General features: G+C 33.7%; 1 protein-coding gene across 4 annotated transcripts in view; it reads left to right on the top strand.

Annotated features, from left to right (window-relative positions):
- LOC149572131 (Nucleotide-diphospho-sugar transferases superfamily protein) overlaps nt 1–17963 on the top strand; it is a 137461-nt gene that overhangs the window by 84936 nt on the left and 34562 nt on the right. For 3 of the 4 annotated variants that reach the window (XM_089813423.1, XM_089813424.1, XM_089813425.1), the window contains 4 exons: nt 3006–3068; nt 3178–3274; nt 4221–4299; nt 4390–4598. In XM_089813423.1, coding sequence (XP_089669549.1) covers nt 3006–3068; nt 3178–3274; nt 4221–4299; nt 4390–4598 — 448 coding nt within the window. The remainder of the gene's footprint in view (nt 1–3005; nt 3069–3177; nt 3275–4220; nt 4300–4389; nt 4599–17963) is intronic. The other variant, XM_089813426.1, reaches the window with a different exon arrangement.

Below are 17963 nucleotides of genomic sequence, written 5' to 3' on the forward strand. Positions count from 1 at the left end.
AAGGCCGAATGGGATCGCGAATTGGCCATGAATTGGAATCAAATCGGCTACGAATCGGCAAATTGAAAAAACCTTTTAAATTTAGAGATTTTAACAATTTAAAACTTATTTCATGCACCTTCTATTGAATATAATTTAAACACACTATAACATCATCAAGTAGAAGCCAACATACATAAACATGGAACATAAATGATAAATTCATCACCTACGTAACTACGTTACACGTAAAATGTAAATTGTAGCTGAAGTAAATAGAAATCATAGGATCAATGGATTTTTGATCTCTTTGGTGATGTTCCTTCTTTCTGGTTGCAAACCTGTGGTTTTTCTTGTCTCTTCTTCTCTCTCACTTTTCCTCTCTTCTACTCATGCTAAACAATTATAAGACCCTTTAGGGTTAAAACAAAGAGGAAAGGCAAAAAAAACATTAATAAAAGATGTGATTTTATTAAAATTTGACTAGACTTTTTCCCTACCCATGCGGCTGTTTTTACGTGATTCACAAAGGTGATTCGTGCACTTCATGCCATGAAATCGCTGATCTGATTTACTGGTTAAAAAAAGACCAGGAACCATGAATCTAATTGCCAAACTGGCGATTTAGGCATTTTCATGGCGATTCTTGTTACAATGGTACAAACTATAAGCTCCTAGTGGTTTTGAAAGGATGTGAATTCATCATCCATTGGCTGAAGACCTAGGTGTTTTCCTTTTGTAGGGAGAAGTTTTCGTTGTAATTGTAATGCTCAGTCGATATAGACATTTTGTTTTGTAGTGTGTAACATAGTTTAAAAACTCAATATCAGCAATATCTCGGCTAGCCTAAATTTTTTGAAAAACTCAGAATTGGCAAAAACTCGACGAAAAAATTGGCAATAAATCGACAGTTTTATCGAACATTTTAAAATATAAAATTTCTTAAAATATTCTAAAATCTATTATAAATCTATTTAAATCTATTAGAAATCTACTAATATATTATATATTATAATATAAATCTATTATTTAATAATTATCTATAAAATGTATTGCTAAAAATGAAAATAGAACAATATTAAAGTATATTTTAAATTTAAAATATAGTAAACTTAAATTACTTTTGTCTTTAAAATTGTAAATACTTTAAATTTACTGTATTACTATTTACTATTCACAATTTAAATAAATACATTAAATTTACTATATTTATTTTTAAAACTTAATAAAAATTAAATTTAATGTAAATCTTGAAGATAAATAATAATCTCATCATACATAATGATAATCAAGGTTAAATAAATTAGGAAGGCTTATAATTTCAAAACTGCCGATAAGCTGCTGCTCCAAACTCGCCATGTGAACCAGGCCGGCAGCCGAGGGTATATGTACCACGACAAGCGATAGCGAAGACTTCGCTTCAAAATTTGATCAATCGACTTTATACCAGCCAGACTGCTGGGTCCCATATGTGCTGTGCAATGACTTTCCTTCTGCTTTATCCTTAGAAACACCTGTGGGAAACCCTATCTTACGTAGGCAAAAACGTTACCATTTCAAATAATATTTTAGGTCAACTTTCTGACTTTTTACTTGGATGATTTTTGTCTTATTTAAGCGCACGATTTGGCGGTTTCTTCAGATAAAATTGCAGCAGTTTTATTAAAAATTCGTAGCCGATATTGTTTGCAATTAAATCGCCCAGCATAGTAGCTCGCGAAATATCATGATTTTGCCATTATTTGAACAATGGTGTGTAATATAAGCTTAAATTTTTCAAGATAAAAGATATTGCTTAGACAATTTACAGCATGGATGGGGATTTTATAAGTATAGATGGAATTGGGATAACGATTATATAAGAGGACATTATCGATTGTGGAGTTAATAACAAACGATTAAATAATATAGTTAATGTATTGCCAATAAATTGACTTGAAGATAGTAGTTTTCCACAATCCATTAAAATTGTTTGCTCTGTTTTCTGGGTAGATTGTCCCAGAAAACACAGCAAATAATAAATTGACTTTTTCAAATAGAAAAGTAAATGACTTTTTATTGTATGACATGAGCATAAGATTCGTGTCTTCTCATTTAATATCGTTTTTGTAATATGAGTCGTATAAGCCATGAAGTCAATAATAGTATTTATGGAAACTCCAATAGTCATTTGCTTTGTTTTTCCAATTAATTGTCAAGGGAGATGATGCAACTGTAAATTTGCCAACATTTCTTATTGATGAACTGAACTGTCCAAGATATGGTCAAGGAGATTGACAATGCCAAGTGGTCTCAACAGATATTAGAACCAAGAACATTAAGGGGGACGGAACATTAGGAATAAAGAGTTGTCATCACCTAAAAGCACATTAAGGGGGACGGAGTGTAACTTCTGATTTAGTTGTTGTGCATTGGCCATTAAGGGTGACAATGGTGGTTCCAATATGCATGTCATACAAGTTGTTAATAATTTTATTTCAGTTCAGTGTAGAAAAGAACATAACTGGGGGATCTAAGAATCAAATAAATCAAGTTATTGTTTACTATTATATTCATACACAATAAATTCATTATAATACTTAATAAATCATGCTTTATAAAGTTCTGGAAGTAACGATGTTGAAGAAAATTGTCTGTTTTTAGATGAGTAAGCATTTTGTATTATCTCTAAGTTTTAGTTTCTTTCTTTTAGTAGATTTGATACAGCTATAAGAAATGCGGGGATGGTGTTAACATATTTATACAATTACAGAACCATTCTTATATTATGTTGTTAGGTAAGTCAGGTCTTAGGATAAAATATTGCCAAAGCATAAATAGGAATCTCTTCTCCACTCAATGGGGTTAGCTAGTTATACATAATGATCCTTTTAAGTGGCACACTGATGTAGCTTAGGGTGACCATTATGTGTAAAGTGATAATTGATTCGGATTTTCCATTCAGATGATAGATGTATGGCAATTGTTTAAACATTCATATACTTGCCAGAGGCAGTAAATATTCATGAGGTTTTGTTTGTACACAGCCTTGCTCGATGGGTTTCGCTACGGGTGGAAGGACCTTTTTTCTTTGGGGTGGATGCATGATGGTAATTTTATGATTATCATATTTTTTTGCTGAGGTCATAAATTTTATAATGCTGGCTGGTTCATGCATTAGACTTAAACTAACAGATTTTACATTTGTTCATGCTTTAGATGCATGCAGATGATTTCAGGACAGATCGGTATGGATTGGTTACGGGGCTTCGCAATGGAGGCTATTCTGATGATATGACTCTTGCCGCTGTGGCTGGTATTTTGCCATCTAAATCATTTCTTGTATCTCACTTTTTAGTGTCTTGTCATTGTTTTCTATGCCAATAAATCCAAATTATGCTACAAGAATTGGGTTCGCAATTGTACATTTCTAGAAAACACAAAAGTAAATCTCAATTAAAATGAAAAAAAAGTTTGAGAGACTACTGCAGCTAAAACTTACAGATTTTTGTATGGAGACTAATCACCTAAGTAGTTTAAGCACCATTTATCATCCCTGCATTATGCATTATTTATTTGACTGCATAATTTGGTCTCTTTGAAGATCATCAGATACTTGGTTTTGGATAGATGTGCTCCATGTTTAAATAAAACCCGGACACATAAATATTAGTATCATTTCTGGAGACGTATCATGTCTGAAAGCATTGTAAATACTAAATAGTAATACCCATTATGTTTTTACTATTTTGAGAACATTGACAAGTGAGTGTAATTCAATGAAAAGCTAGAGAATAACTAATTCCTATTGCACTTGTATTTAACAGGTTAAAAAAATAAAAATAAATCTGTAGACACTCTTTTTTAAACATGACAAACTTACCCTTTTAGCATTGGCAGTTAGTTTTAAACTCTGCAATTTCAATATTGTGCTTGATGGACTTTTTACGTTGGCCTTCAAATTTGTGTTGCATAGGTTCATTTTTTAGCAGTGAGGGTTAACACTTGAATATTGCATTAATTCTTGATGCATTCACTAGTTTTCGAAATTGAACTATATGCAGACTTCATACCTGTTTTAATGTAGGTTACCTAGCCATCTAAGATAGTGAGTTTTTAAATGGACATTGAAATTTCATATTTTTTTGGATACTGTATTTACACTGTTTACTTTTGTGTCTTCAGTCTAATCTATCATTAGTCTTGTTGATTAAGTGTCAATTAGAAGAAATTCTTGGTTTCTGACCTTTCTGAATTTACAGGAGCACATAAGAGACTTATTAGTTCTCCGCCAGTTGCAATATTTGTTCATCCTCTATCAAGTGATCTTACCTTTTCAAGGTGCATTCACTATTATCTTTGGGTGATGTATACCTTAGAGTCTTATAGAAGTAGTTCTTTTATTTTGTTTAGTCTGCAATTGGCATGCAGGTATTGGAACTACCTGAGAAAGCAGACTTTTGTTCTTGAGTCATACAACACAAATGTGAACTGGATGATGAACCGTGGTCTATTTATTTTTCACTGCTATTGTTCGTGGGGTTATGTCGCACCATTTATTATGGCATTCTTTCATCTCATTGCTTCTTTCCGATCCACATTCAGCAATTACCCTTATAGTGAATCAGCTGTAAACACTGGTATGTATGATAATACTTTCACATATTTTGATGTATTATATATTTCCAACATGGTTACATTCATTTGAAGGTTAGACATTTTTCTATAGGTTAGATCATAGCTCAAAATATTGCAGATATATCTGTGATAAGTATAATTATCGCGATATTTTCTGTCCAGATATTGCAGATATTGCAGCAACTTCTCACAGATAAGTTGAAACTTATAGCCAAGAATAAGGGTTAGATATCGGCGATATTTCACTGATTTATATTGGAATCAGGCAAACTTATTGCCTGCGGGCCTCTTATAGGCAGTGATGACCCAAAAAAGTAACATTTTTTTTAATTGGAAAAATAGATTTGGAGATGAGAGAAAAGGCAAAGAGGAGAAAGCAGGTCATCTGTAGCCTTTTAGAGTGACTTTCTCATGTCCGCACCATCTAGATCTAGGATGGAGGTCGAGTCACGGCCATAGCCTCAGCCACAACAAACTTCTACGGCTAGATCCCCTTCCATTCCAATAGTTTTTACTAGAGTTAATGGGAAGGGGAAGAGGAAGATGCAGACTAGTTTGATATTGTACTTGACACCGTATTTGCTTGTAGTTTTACAAAGACAGTTTGCTATTTTTAGTTTTCTTTAGAGTTCAGACTATCAAACTATGGCTACGAGCCATCAACATCTTACATGACTATGTGATTTTGTATCCTATTTGCATTTGTATATATCTAGATCAGCTTGTTTGGTTTGTTTACTCATTTGTTGAATCATTAGATTCATCTCCTTGTTGAATTTTGCAAAAAAAGCATTTCAAATTAAGTTCCCGATATTTTCTTGAGAAGCTCTCGACTTATCTCCAACATTTGCTGATATACTTTTTTTTACCCTCGATAATAAGTTGCTGATGAGAATATTTTGAACTATGGGTTAGATGTAGGTTCTATAGGTGTCCACACACTATCACATCCAGGCCTAAAGTCATATTAGCCTCTAATATTGACACATATATAACAACTAAAATGAAATAAGCAAAATCTCTCTAACATTGTGAGAAACAAAACTACAACTGTCCCATGAAAAGCATAAACATCAACTACCCCTAGGAGGGATGGTCCAAGGAAGTAACCCTCCTGCGCTATGGGATTGAGTTTCTTATCCGATTCCAAGAAAGAGCACTTGGCTGCATGATTGACATTGCTATTTGAGATACCAAGGAGGGTGTAGAGGATTGAGATTTCCAGAGAGTTGGCCACATACCATGCTAAATTTTGAAACTATAATGTCTTCATCTGTTTGTCTTTTCTCCATTGACAGGATCACAAATTCGATGCACTCCACCCTAGCCCTCTGAGAAAGAAGGAAATCTTCTTCCGAATAAAAGGGTTTCTTCATCAAACTATCGAAATAAGCAGAATATCATTACTAGGGAAGATTCCACCCAAAATCCAAGCCCTGAATTTGATCTGTAAACCACATTAAATAGTCCATATGCTATGGAGTTAAATGAGAACACAATTATAAATGAACAAGAAAATGTAAGGAATTAGGTAGAGCCAAATCATCACAAAGAGTAACACAGGTGATTACCTTGGAGAAACAATAGTAAAGTTAATGGATAATTAACATTGGAGACAATGAAGGTGTAATGTAATTCCAAACCAAAAACATCCAGGCATAAAGGAGATAAGAGAAATACACAAAGGTATAGGAGCAAATTGCATTAGCAAGAAAAGTGACAATGTCTAACCCAAATATTTAGGAAAGAAGACAGAGAAAAAGTGTTGAAAGGGAAGAGAGACATTACAAAAGGATGAAAAACATGAAAGAGAAGAGGATTGAGTGTGCAATGAGGGTGTTATTAAGTGCACTAAGGAGGGTGGCACTAAGGCGAGTGTTGTTGAGAACAAGGGAAAATAAAACTTAGAAATTGAGTGGAAGAAACCAAAGAAAATAGATTCACGTTTAGAAAACGAACAAATAATAACTCATTTAAAACAAAGTATTCATGATTATGGAAAAGTTAAAATGTTGTTAGGGGACTATAGTAGCAAGAAGGCTCAAACTGTGCCACAACTTTGTAAAAGCCCTAAAGGCTAAAAGTAAATGGGGATTTTCAAACATAACATTGAAATTAGATGACAAATTCCTTAAATTCTTCAAAAAACTCTAGAGAATGTCTTGTCTATTCAAGAAGAGTATCTAGGAGAATTAATTAATAGGAGCATAAGAAAATTAAAGAGGGAAGAAACGTAAAAAGAAGATAAAATGTGAGGTGAATTCATGCAATAAATTAAGGTCATGAACAATTTAGATGTTACTAACAAACAAAAAGGTGAAAAAACATTTTGTAGAGTCACAACCCCTTGATTAAGACACACCCCCAAGTCATATAAGAGTAGAATGATTTTGGTAGAAGAGGAAGAAGAGAGAGAAGCGAGATTGATTGGGATGAGATACTTGGGAGAGAATTTTTTTTATATCAAATTGGTGAGAGGCAAGAGTAGATAACAAAAGCCCTAGATAATCACAATGTGAAGATGGATGAGTCTGCTAATTGGGAAATGAAAAACAAAAGGGAAACCAAACAAAATTGAGTGATCAATGAAAATCCCAATCTTTAGAAAAGACACTACCAAGGCTGCAAAGCATATATTTTTGCTAGAATCACTATTGGAGAGAAAGGATGTTGAAGTATTGAATGCTATTGTTGATGACCTGAAAATGTTTTTGAGTTTTCCTGTCACCTAGGGTGAAATCCATGCTACCACTTGTTTATTGCCAATGACCTTCAAATTTACTCACAATTTGCCCTACTGCTTGTTCTAATACAATACACATTAGGAACCTAGAACTTGTGTAACAAACAGATTTTCATATCTAAATCAAAGACAGTTTAAACTAAAATCTCCCAGTATTTATAAATAGATAACTAAATCCTTTTCACATGACATTAACTGCTTTTATCAATTAATAGAAAATAACTGTAATCATATTCAATTGAAATAACTAGATCAATGATTAACTATTCACAATTGTATTCATGTTCAGCTGAAATAAATAGATTAACAATTAACTAGCATAATTGTATTCATGATCAAATGTAATAACAAGTAAAATAAATACTTAACAAGAAAACAAAGAAAGGAACATACAAGTGTCATTGGAGGAACTTTAATTGGTTGTGCAAGCCTCGACTTTGGTGAGAGGAGAAGCATTGACATAGGCTTAACCTCCCAATCTTGGACCATACTTATCCCTACACATTCTATTAAATTAGAAAGACCCTCCTTACCTCGGGATCGGGCTTGGGATGTTCTTTAGTCCAGCCACCTGAGCATCTTGGTGCTTTGAATGTCCGCTCAGTTATGAAACAAACATGCTTACATAACTGCCGCTACTGACATCAAGTGATCATTAGATGGCAAACATGCCTATAAACTACCTTGGCCAAGGATTTCCGATGGGTTCAATGACCCAATCACCATAGGTCGACTTGACAACATGATTCATTACAAGAATGAGCATGAGCTATTAAATATTTTTCATTTAAGTTATTCATGTCTGATTTCTCTTTTATTTTCTTGCAGATTTATTCCACATCTTCACCATACTTGGCTACATAGCCGGTGATTCCTAGGTATATTAAAGAATATGAGCTTTCTGCGCTTTTACACTTCTTCACCCCTTCATGGCTACAATGCCGGTGAATCCCAGGTGTATTAAAGATTATCAGCATCCCACCCTTGATTTCTTCCATCAAGATTTGCGACATCTTATTTTTGAGATCAGCACTATTCACACAAGTTCTTATTGTATTTAGAAACTCTCTTTGGTATGGAATACTATTCAACTGGTTAAAAGAAATTAAGAAGTTCTTTATAAATCTTCAAGGTTCATTCAAAAAGTTAGAGTAACATGAATATATACATAAAATGAAGTTATGATCCTAGCAGGCTGATATAGAATTGCAATAAAAAACTTGGAAGGATAATTCATGACCTATTAAGTATTTGATATTGTACTGAAGAACTTGAACTCTGTCTAGTCCTCTCTAGTTGCATTGAGGCGTTACTTGCAGAACATATGATCACAAATCTTTAGCCGGAGTATTGCATGACAAGGAGCAAAAATTAAACCGCTTGACAAGGCTTCGTGGGTGATATGGAAGATATAATGGGTGTGTGGTGGTAATGAAGTTTGAAAAGTTGGCATCTGATTGGGAAGTCTTTTCTCCTTAAGATATTGTAGATGTATCTACTGCAGAAGACTTATTCCTCAATGAGTGGGTGTACTCGGCAAGACTGTTTACTTGTAGTGGACGAAGAGATTGGTAAAAGAAGGGATTTTCGGCTCTTGGAAATGGGTGTAACCGGGTGATAAAAGTGGCAGAGATAATAAGATATGTGGCCGAGTGAGGAATGAAAGATCCTGACCCCTCTCATGGCTTTCAAATAGAGAGCCAAGCCGTGACTTCTTGGCTTCCACCGGTTTTTAAAAGATTATGTTTCAATTTGAATTTCCAAGTATTAAATTGATTATGAAAAAAGAGGGAAGGAAAAATAAAATAAAAAGTTGGAAAGATTATTATTTTCAATTGATATTATAATATATACTTATATACGTTCATGTAAGTATATCAATGGGGTAACATCATTAAATTACGTTATTATAATTTATTGGTGCCATTTCATTTTTATATTTATATGTACACATGTAAATAATATGATGACGATCAATTAAAAAATCTCTTGAGGTATGTTTTATATTTTAAATTGGATTATTTTATGTTTTCTTACATTATTTTCTTAATAGCTCATGCGGATTCCAAAAATGTATCTTGTGATCAAGTTGTTGCGTCCTTTCCAAAGAAGTTTAAGGTCATACCTGCCGATCTTGATGATTGAACTATGCGAACATCCCATTCCGATGATCCCATTTAGCAATGATTCCCCCCTCTTCATCTTCTCCTGCAATCACCCATAGAAACACTTTCCACCATAATAATATTCTATAATGATTCATAAAAAACTCAATAATCGTTATTTCAAATTAAGCAACTGCTAATCATCTAATAACAGTTAATGGTTAACGATCATCTTCATTAAGAGTTAATACAACGTATATAAATAACTATCTATTTCACATGATCATGAAAGGATAATCTGTTAAATCCAACGGTTATGAACAATTTAAAATTAGGTCAAAATTTTGGGATGTAACATACCCTCCCCCTTAGATTTTTCATCATCCCCGATGAATGTCACAACAAAACTTTAAACGATATTTAATCAGTTTAATTTAAGAAAAGAAAAGAAATGTTCAGTTTCCATCCAAAGAGAAAAGATGAGGGTATTTTTGGAGAATTTCATGATAATCCTCCCAAGTGGCATTATCCTCTGCATACTGATCCTACTGGAACTTGCATTGTGTCATCTCCTGATTTCGTAAGCATAGCTTACGTACCTCGAGTATTCTGAGTGGTTTTATTTCTACCACCCCTAGTTCTCGCACCTATAACAGTTTCCAATCAATTATATGATCATGATGGGTAATGTATTTCTTAAGGTATGACACATGGAAGATGTCATGCATCCTAGCAAGGGATGGTGATAAAGCAATTCTGTAAGCTATTGGGTTCACAACTTCCAATATGATCATGATGGGTAATGTATTTCTTAAGGTATGACACATGGAAGATGTCATGCATCCTAGCAAGGGATGGTGATAAAGCAATTCTGTAAGCTACTGGGTTCACAACTTCCAATATGATCATGATGGGTAATGTATTTCTTAAGGTATGACACATGGAAGATGTCATGCATCCTAGCAAGGGATGGTGATAAAGCAATTCTGTAAGCTACTGGGTTCACAACTTCCAATATTTCAAAGGGTCCCACATATCTTGGGGCTAACTTGGCATTCTTACCAAACTTGATAGTACTTTTCTGAGGTTTTAGCCTTGATAGTACCTTTTCTCCTATTGAGAATTCTCTAGGTGTTCCTTTTGCATCTGCATAGCTTTTCTGTTTGTCATTAGCTTCCTTCAATTTTTGACGAATCTAGATCATCTGTTCTTCCATTTCCTTAAGCATTTCAGGTCCAACAATTATTCTATCTTCTAAGCAATTCTAGCTCACAGGAGTTCTATATTTGCGGCCATATAGAGCCTCAAAGGGAGCCATTTTAATGGTGGATTGATTGGAGTTGTTATATGCAAATTCCACCAAAGGTAAATATATTTCCCACTGGTATTGTCGATCCATACAGTATACTCTCAAAAAATCTTCTAATACCTGGTTTACTCTTTCAGTTGGACCATTTGTCTTAGGATGATAAGTTGAATAGATGTTTAGTTTACTACCCAATGCTGAAAAGGATGTTTTCCAAAATCTAGAAGTTATCCTAGCATCCTTGTCTGAAATGATTTTCTCTGGAATTCCATGCAATTTGAAAATTTCTTTTATGAATTTATGAGCAATTTCTGGTGCTCCATCAGTTAGATAAATTGGTATAAAATGAACAACTTGTGTCAGTCTATCAACTACTACTAGAATGGTATTGTGTCGATTTCGTGTCATAGGTAATCCCTGTACAAAGTCCATGGATTCCACTCTGGTACCTCATTAGGGTGCAAAAGGCTTGCTGGGTATTGATGTTTTGCCTTTACTCTCTGGCATTTTAAACAACCTGCGACAAATTCTATTATCTCCCTTTTCATTCCTTTCCAAAAATATAGAGGTTTTATATTAGACAAGATTTTAGTTACTCTAGGGTGTCTTGAATATGGAGCTGAATGAGATTCTTCCAGAATCATTCTTTGGAGTTCAGGGTTGTTGGGTACATAAATCCTATTATGATATCTTGGCAATCCATCCTCTTCTAAACTAAATTTCGAGTACTTAGAATCCTGTGGGTCCTTGATAAGAGCTAGGCTGATTTCTGCATAAAATTCATCATGTTCTAGATGTAAAATATGATCTTTTAATCTGAAGTTTATAGTAGCCATTGTAGAAATGTGTCTTCTTGTACTTAGGGCATCTGCCACTTTGTTTTCCTTTCCTTTAATATAACTTATGTCGAATTCATAGTTTGTCTAGCATTTAGATTTGGTTGTGTGAAGATATATTTTAGATCGTGATGATTGGATCGAAGTTCAAAAGGTTTTCCAATCAAATGTCTCCATATCTGAAGAGCATGTACAATAGCTATTAATTCTAGATTATGGGGTGCATAATTCTTCTCATAATTCTTCAATTTCCTAGATTCATATGCAATTACCTGTTCATCCTACATTAGCACACCTCCTAAACCTTCTCCTGATGTATCTGTTGTAACTACGAATTGCTTTTGTGGGTCAGGTACTTTTAGTATGGGTGCTGTAGTTAGCTTTTCCTTCAAGTATTCAAAGGCTGATTGACATTTTTTGTCCAAAAAAATTTCTTTCCTTTTCTCTAAAGTGATGTAATCAGATAAGCTATCTTAGAGAAGTTCTTCACAAATTTTCTATAAAATCCTGCTAATCCCATAAAAATTCTAACTTCTGACACATTTTTAGGTATAGGCCATTCCTTAATTGCTTTAATTTTTGACAGATCTACGGCTATGCCCTGAGCTAATATAATGTGCTCTAAATACTGAATTTCCTTTTGATAGAAAGCGCATTTAGACAATTTTTCATATAATTTATGTTCTCTTAACCTTTGCAAAATTGTTTCCAAATGCTTTTGATGTTCTTCCTCATTCTTTGAATAGATTAGAATGTCATCAATAAAGACCAACACAAACTTATCTAGGCAATCTTGAAATATGCTATTCATTAAGTTCATAAAAGCTACTGGGGCATTGGTTAACCCGAATGACAATACTGTAAATTCGTAATGTCCATACCTAGTTCTAAATGCAGTTTTGTGATTATCTTCGTCCTTAATACAAAGCTGGTGATATCCTGACCTCAAATCAATTATTGAAAACACTGTCGCGCCCTTCATTTGATCAAAAAGATCATCTATTCTATACCGGTTCTTGATGATAACCTTATTGAGAATTCTGTAATCTATACATAATCTCATGGTTCAATCCTTCTTCTTAACAAACAACATTAGGGCTCCCCATGGTGAAATAGTGGGCCGAATTAGTTTCTTGTCTAACATATCTTGTAGTTGTATCTCAAACTCCATTAATTCTGTGGTAGTCATTTGATATGTTACTCGAGAAATGGGTTCTGCTCCTGGTATCAAATCTATGGTGAAATCAAAAGCTCGGGAAGGTGGTAGACCAGAGAGTTCTTCAGGAAACACATCTTGATAATTCTCTAGGTAGGGATATTTTTCTTTGAAAGATTCTTTTAAATCCTGAAGGTGGCCCCTTTCTTTCATTACTCTTATTATTATTTCTTGTACTAAAATTACTTTTAACATCCTTGACTCTGTTTCCTTTTGTTTCTGGCTTGTTTTACTTGAAATCCTTAAATTGTCTTTTCTGAGATCTAGAATGAACTCCCTTCGTATTCCAATTTGTTTTCCTTTTATTGTCCCTAATGGAGTCATCTTTCTTGATTTTGTACTCTTGCCGAACAACTTTTCTAGAGCTTCCTCCATAGTTTGAGGAATCAGAACATCAACTGCTCCTCCTATTCTGTTGTTCAGACCCATAATGAATTTCCTCACCTTCAGATTTTTATCTTGCTGATATGGTGGTACATACTTTAATAGTCGGGTAAATTTCTCCCAGTACTTATGTACAGTCATATCTCCTTGCTTCAAGTTTTGGAAGTCTAGAAATTTCTGGTTATAAAAGGTTTGGGGTAGTCAATGATTTCTAAAAATGGTTACAAACTTTTCTAAGTAATCTCAATGGTTTTAATGTTTTGCTCGACTTTGGTGTTCCTTCACCAGGTTGCAGCTTCTCCAGTAAAGTGGTATATTCCCCAAACCGCTTTTGAGGTTTCAGATAAGTTTCTAATTTCAAAATACTGTTCCATTTCAGTTAGTCAAGCCTTTGCTTCCTCTCCGGACTCAGAACCCGCAAACTTGGGTGGTTTGATTTTCTTAATATCCGCTGATAGATCAGCCACTATTTCTTGTTTCTTTTTTTTTCAATTTGTATGGGTGAAGAGGTTCTCTTGTTATTTCCGAAGACTTCTTTCTGTCTTTGTTCTAGGAGGAGGTGATGAATGTGTTTCCTCATGGTTATGCCCCATCTAGGCTGCCATCTCATTCATTCTCCTTTCCATGTTATCCAAATTCAGTTGCATTTCTTGCAAAATCTGAAGTAACAAGTCATTGGGTGATTGAGTGTTTTCATAGACTATGCCATTATCTGCAACGTTTTCGTTGCTGTTCATTTTATTTTGTTTATTGGTTTCACCTGTTAATTTGCAAAATTTGTGTCATTTTATTGAATTCATACATATTTAAGTATTCCACAATAGAAAGAGTTTGCGAATGCATGAAACACATGATTTAAATAAATTAAATTGATTAACTTAATACTTTGCTACTGCACTTATAGCAGCTTATTTACAAAAAATTTCTCTATTGAGGATGTTTACATTAGAATATTTAATTTTCCTTTTCAGCATTTAGTTTTGGCTCAGATTGGTACATATCCCATACTGTCCAGGATTTGTGGAAATGCAAAAGAGAGTTGCCCTGTTGAGCATTCCAGTTTTCAATTAACTTGTTTCTATATGTTGCTTTACTAGCAGGGATCCACTTAACTCTTTCTTTCTTCATTCGTTGCAATGCCTAGTTTAGAGTTTCGTTATCTTTGGGCATGGAGCAACAAGTATAATTGTATTTAGGCATGTTTTTAATTAAATAGGGGAAGATGGGATGTCGAGTCTTCTTGCAGGGTGTTTTACATACTTGCATCCTGGACAATCATTCTAAGAATTTTTCAGGTTTACATGGAAGGTAGTGTGCCCTAGGTTTAGTGTTGAACCTGACTCTGATACCATATTTAACAAACGGATTTTCATATCTAAATCAAAGACGGTTTGAACTAAAATCTCCCAGTATTTATAAATAGATAACTAAATCCTTTTCACATGACATTAACTGCTTTTATCAATTAATAGAAAATAACTTTAATCATATTCAGTTGAAATAACTAGATCAATGATTAACTGAAATAAATAGATTAATGATTAACTAGCATAATTGTATTCATGATCAACTGTAATAACAAGTAAAGTAAATACTTAACAAGAAAAGAAAGAAAGGAACATACAAGTGTCATCAGAGGAACTTTAACTGGTTGTGCAAGCCTCGACTTTGGTGAAAGGAGAAGCATTGACATAAGCTTAACCTCTCAACTTCGGACCATACTTATCCCCACACATTCTATCAAATTAGAAAGACCCTCCCTACCTTGGGATTGGGCTTGGGATGTTCTTTAGTCTAGCCACTTGAGCATCTTGGTGTTTTGAATGTCTGCTCAGTTATGAAACAGACATGCTTACATATCTGGTGCTATTGACATCAAGTGATCATTAGATGACAAACATGCTTATAAACTACCTTGGCCAAGGATTTCGATGAACCCAATCACCACTGCTCGACTTTGTAACAGTTGGATTTTCTACAAACTAAATTACATCATTAAACTAATTGATTTATAATTCAAATTCACATGACATAGAGATAAAAATTGAATTTTGAGTCGTAAAAATTTACTATTAGTTGATATATTCATCTGAAAAATAAATCTAATCTATTTATAGATTACTGAAATGAAAACACAATTTAATATGCTCATGATCAACTAAGTAATTCTGAAAAATAATATCTAACTTTTCGGTAAATGTAATTTACAGCTTTAAAAGAAAAATACTTAACTTACAGGGTAAATAGAACATATTATTTCTAGTTGAGAGACTTTCTGATTGGTTATCCAAGCTCTGACTTTGGTAAGAGGAGAAGCATTATCATAGGCTTAACCTCCCAACCGTGGACTTTTTTACTTATCCCCACAAGTTCTAATTTAATAGAATGACCCTCCCTACCCCGAAGTTGGGCATGGGGCATTCATTGATCCAGCCATCGGAATAATCAGGTGGGTTGAGGTCCCAATAGCTATTCGGAAGAATAACTGAAGCAGTAGGACAACAACACAATCAATTGTTGTGGCAAGTTTGCCTTTTATCACCCTGGCCAAGGATTTCGAAATGTGGGTTTATAACACGATCTCCACCACTTAGCTTGACAACTAATTTTGAAAGTGGAATTTGCATGAGCTAATTTAATTAGATTTAATTTAAATAATAATGGTTACTGATTTCATTCATGTATTTCTTTTACAGGTTCATTTACACCTCCTCACCATAATTAGGCCATCAGGCCAATGACTCTTTGGTGCATGAACATTTGTCTTTATTTGCATATCCTACACCTTCATCACCTCATTTTGGCATTAGCCGGGTGATATCCTTGGTGTTCTCATTACTGATTATTAGCTAATGAATCATATCTTTCAGAGATTAATAGTATAGTTTTCAAATGAAGAATCTTCAGGCATTACTCATAAAGATTGGTAAATTTAATTGTATTCTGCTCCTACAAGATATTCGACTGAATGGAATTGCTTTGGTATATGACTAAACTTAATTAAAGTACTTCCTCGTTTTCATTTCATGTAAGTGTAAATTCAGATTTTTTTAAAAGATGGTTACAGACTTTCCATTGAGGAAAGCATGATTATCACATAGCATGAAAAAGGTTAAATTAAGAATTGATTCGGCTCATAGCTTGGAAAAGATTTTATCATAGTCTATTCGTTACAAAACATGGAAAGAATAGAAGTCGACTCAACACTTTGCATGGAAAGATTTTAATAAAGTCGATTCATTACGTAGCATGAAAGAGTAAAAGCCAACTCTGCACTTTGCAAGGAAAGATTTAAAAATAGACTCAGTTGTGCAAGGTAAAAGGGAAAAGAAGAATTTGAGAAACACCATCTTACGTGACACACACTTGTTCTGTAGTTGTTTTTGCTGTGATTGACCCAACGCCTCCTTCCTAGACTTCCACGGCTGTGTCACTAATTTTGGAATGCAAAACGATAAATTCTGAGTGTTGTATGCACCGTATGAAGGAAGGAAACTCGATGAAAAACTTGCAAAGAAATGAAGTCGGATGATAGGAAGAATGGTATGCCAATACACGACAAAGCTCACATAAATATGTATTTCAAGCCGACCTTACAGCTTCCTTGCTGTTACAAGAATTCATTCGAATTCTATATTTATTCAGTTTGAAAGAAGTAATATGAAAACAGGAAAAATTCAAACGAAAAGAAAGATGAATAGTTTATTTTTAATATTATTTAATATTATATTATCATCTTGGTTAAGTTTATAAATATGTAGTTGCAAGATGGCATTATTGGATTAATAATTCTAATGTAATGGTGCCACATTGTATTTATTTATTTATGATCTTAATCGAGAGAGTAAAATAATATTAAGTGATATTATTATTTAATAAATTTAATAAAGGTAAGAACTTTGTTTATTTTTATAGTTATATTGTTTTTAATTTTTAATTTTAGCTTATGCGATTTTCTACTAAGAAATTTATTGTCAAGCCCTAATAACCTTGCCATGGTGACTCTAAGGTCAAACTTGTCATTCTTGATGACTGAATCTTATGTTCATCCCATTCTGATGACCTCATTTCATAATGCTTCCCCTCTCTCTCCGGTCTTCATCCTGTAAACATTTTTAAACAACATTCTTGCCAAAACATCAATCCAAGATTCATAATTTGTTAAACAAAATCATCAAGTGATCGTTAGGAAATTTCATTTCACAATGGCTAAAGTTAACTAATTCCATTTCACATGAACACAATGACTAGATTTAACTGACTAGCTTCATTTGATAATCAAATTGATGTAACGGTTATAATTTAACTGATTCAATTTCATATGAACATGAAGAAATAAATAACAATTATAACTAACATGATATAACAATGGCGATAATGAACTAACTCGATTTCACATGAACATGAAAAATTAATTTGGTTCAATGGCTATAAACAGCTTAAAAATTTTAGGGCAAAATTTGGGATGTAACAGACTTGACAACAGGATTCATTACAGGAATGAGCACGAGCTATTAAGTATTTTTCATTTAAGTTATTCATGTCTGATTTCTCTTTTATTTTCTTGTAGATTTATTCCACCTCTTCACCATACTTGGCTACACAGCCGGTGATTCCCAGGTGTATTAAAGAATATGAGCATTTTGCCCTTTTACACCTCTTCACCCCTTCATGGCTACAATGCCGGTGAATCCCAGGTGTATTAAAAGATTATGAGTATCCTGCCCTTGATTTCTTCCATCAAGATTTGTGACATCTTATTTTTGAGATCAACAAT

This window comes from Cupressus sempervirens, chromosome 2 (assembly GCF_028749045.1).
Source record: "Cupressus sempervirens isolate cs-2001-9-10 chromosome 2, ASM2874904v1, whole genome shotgun sequence".
NCBI classification, from domain to species: domain Eukaryota; kingdom Viridiplantae; phylum Streptophyta; class Pinopsida; order Cupressales; family Cupressaceae; genus Cupressus; species Cupressus sempervirens.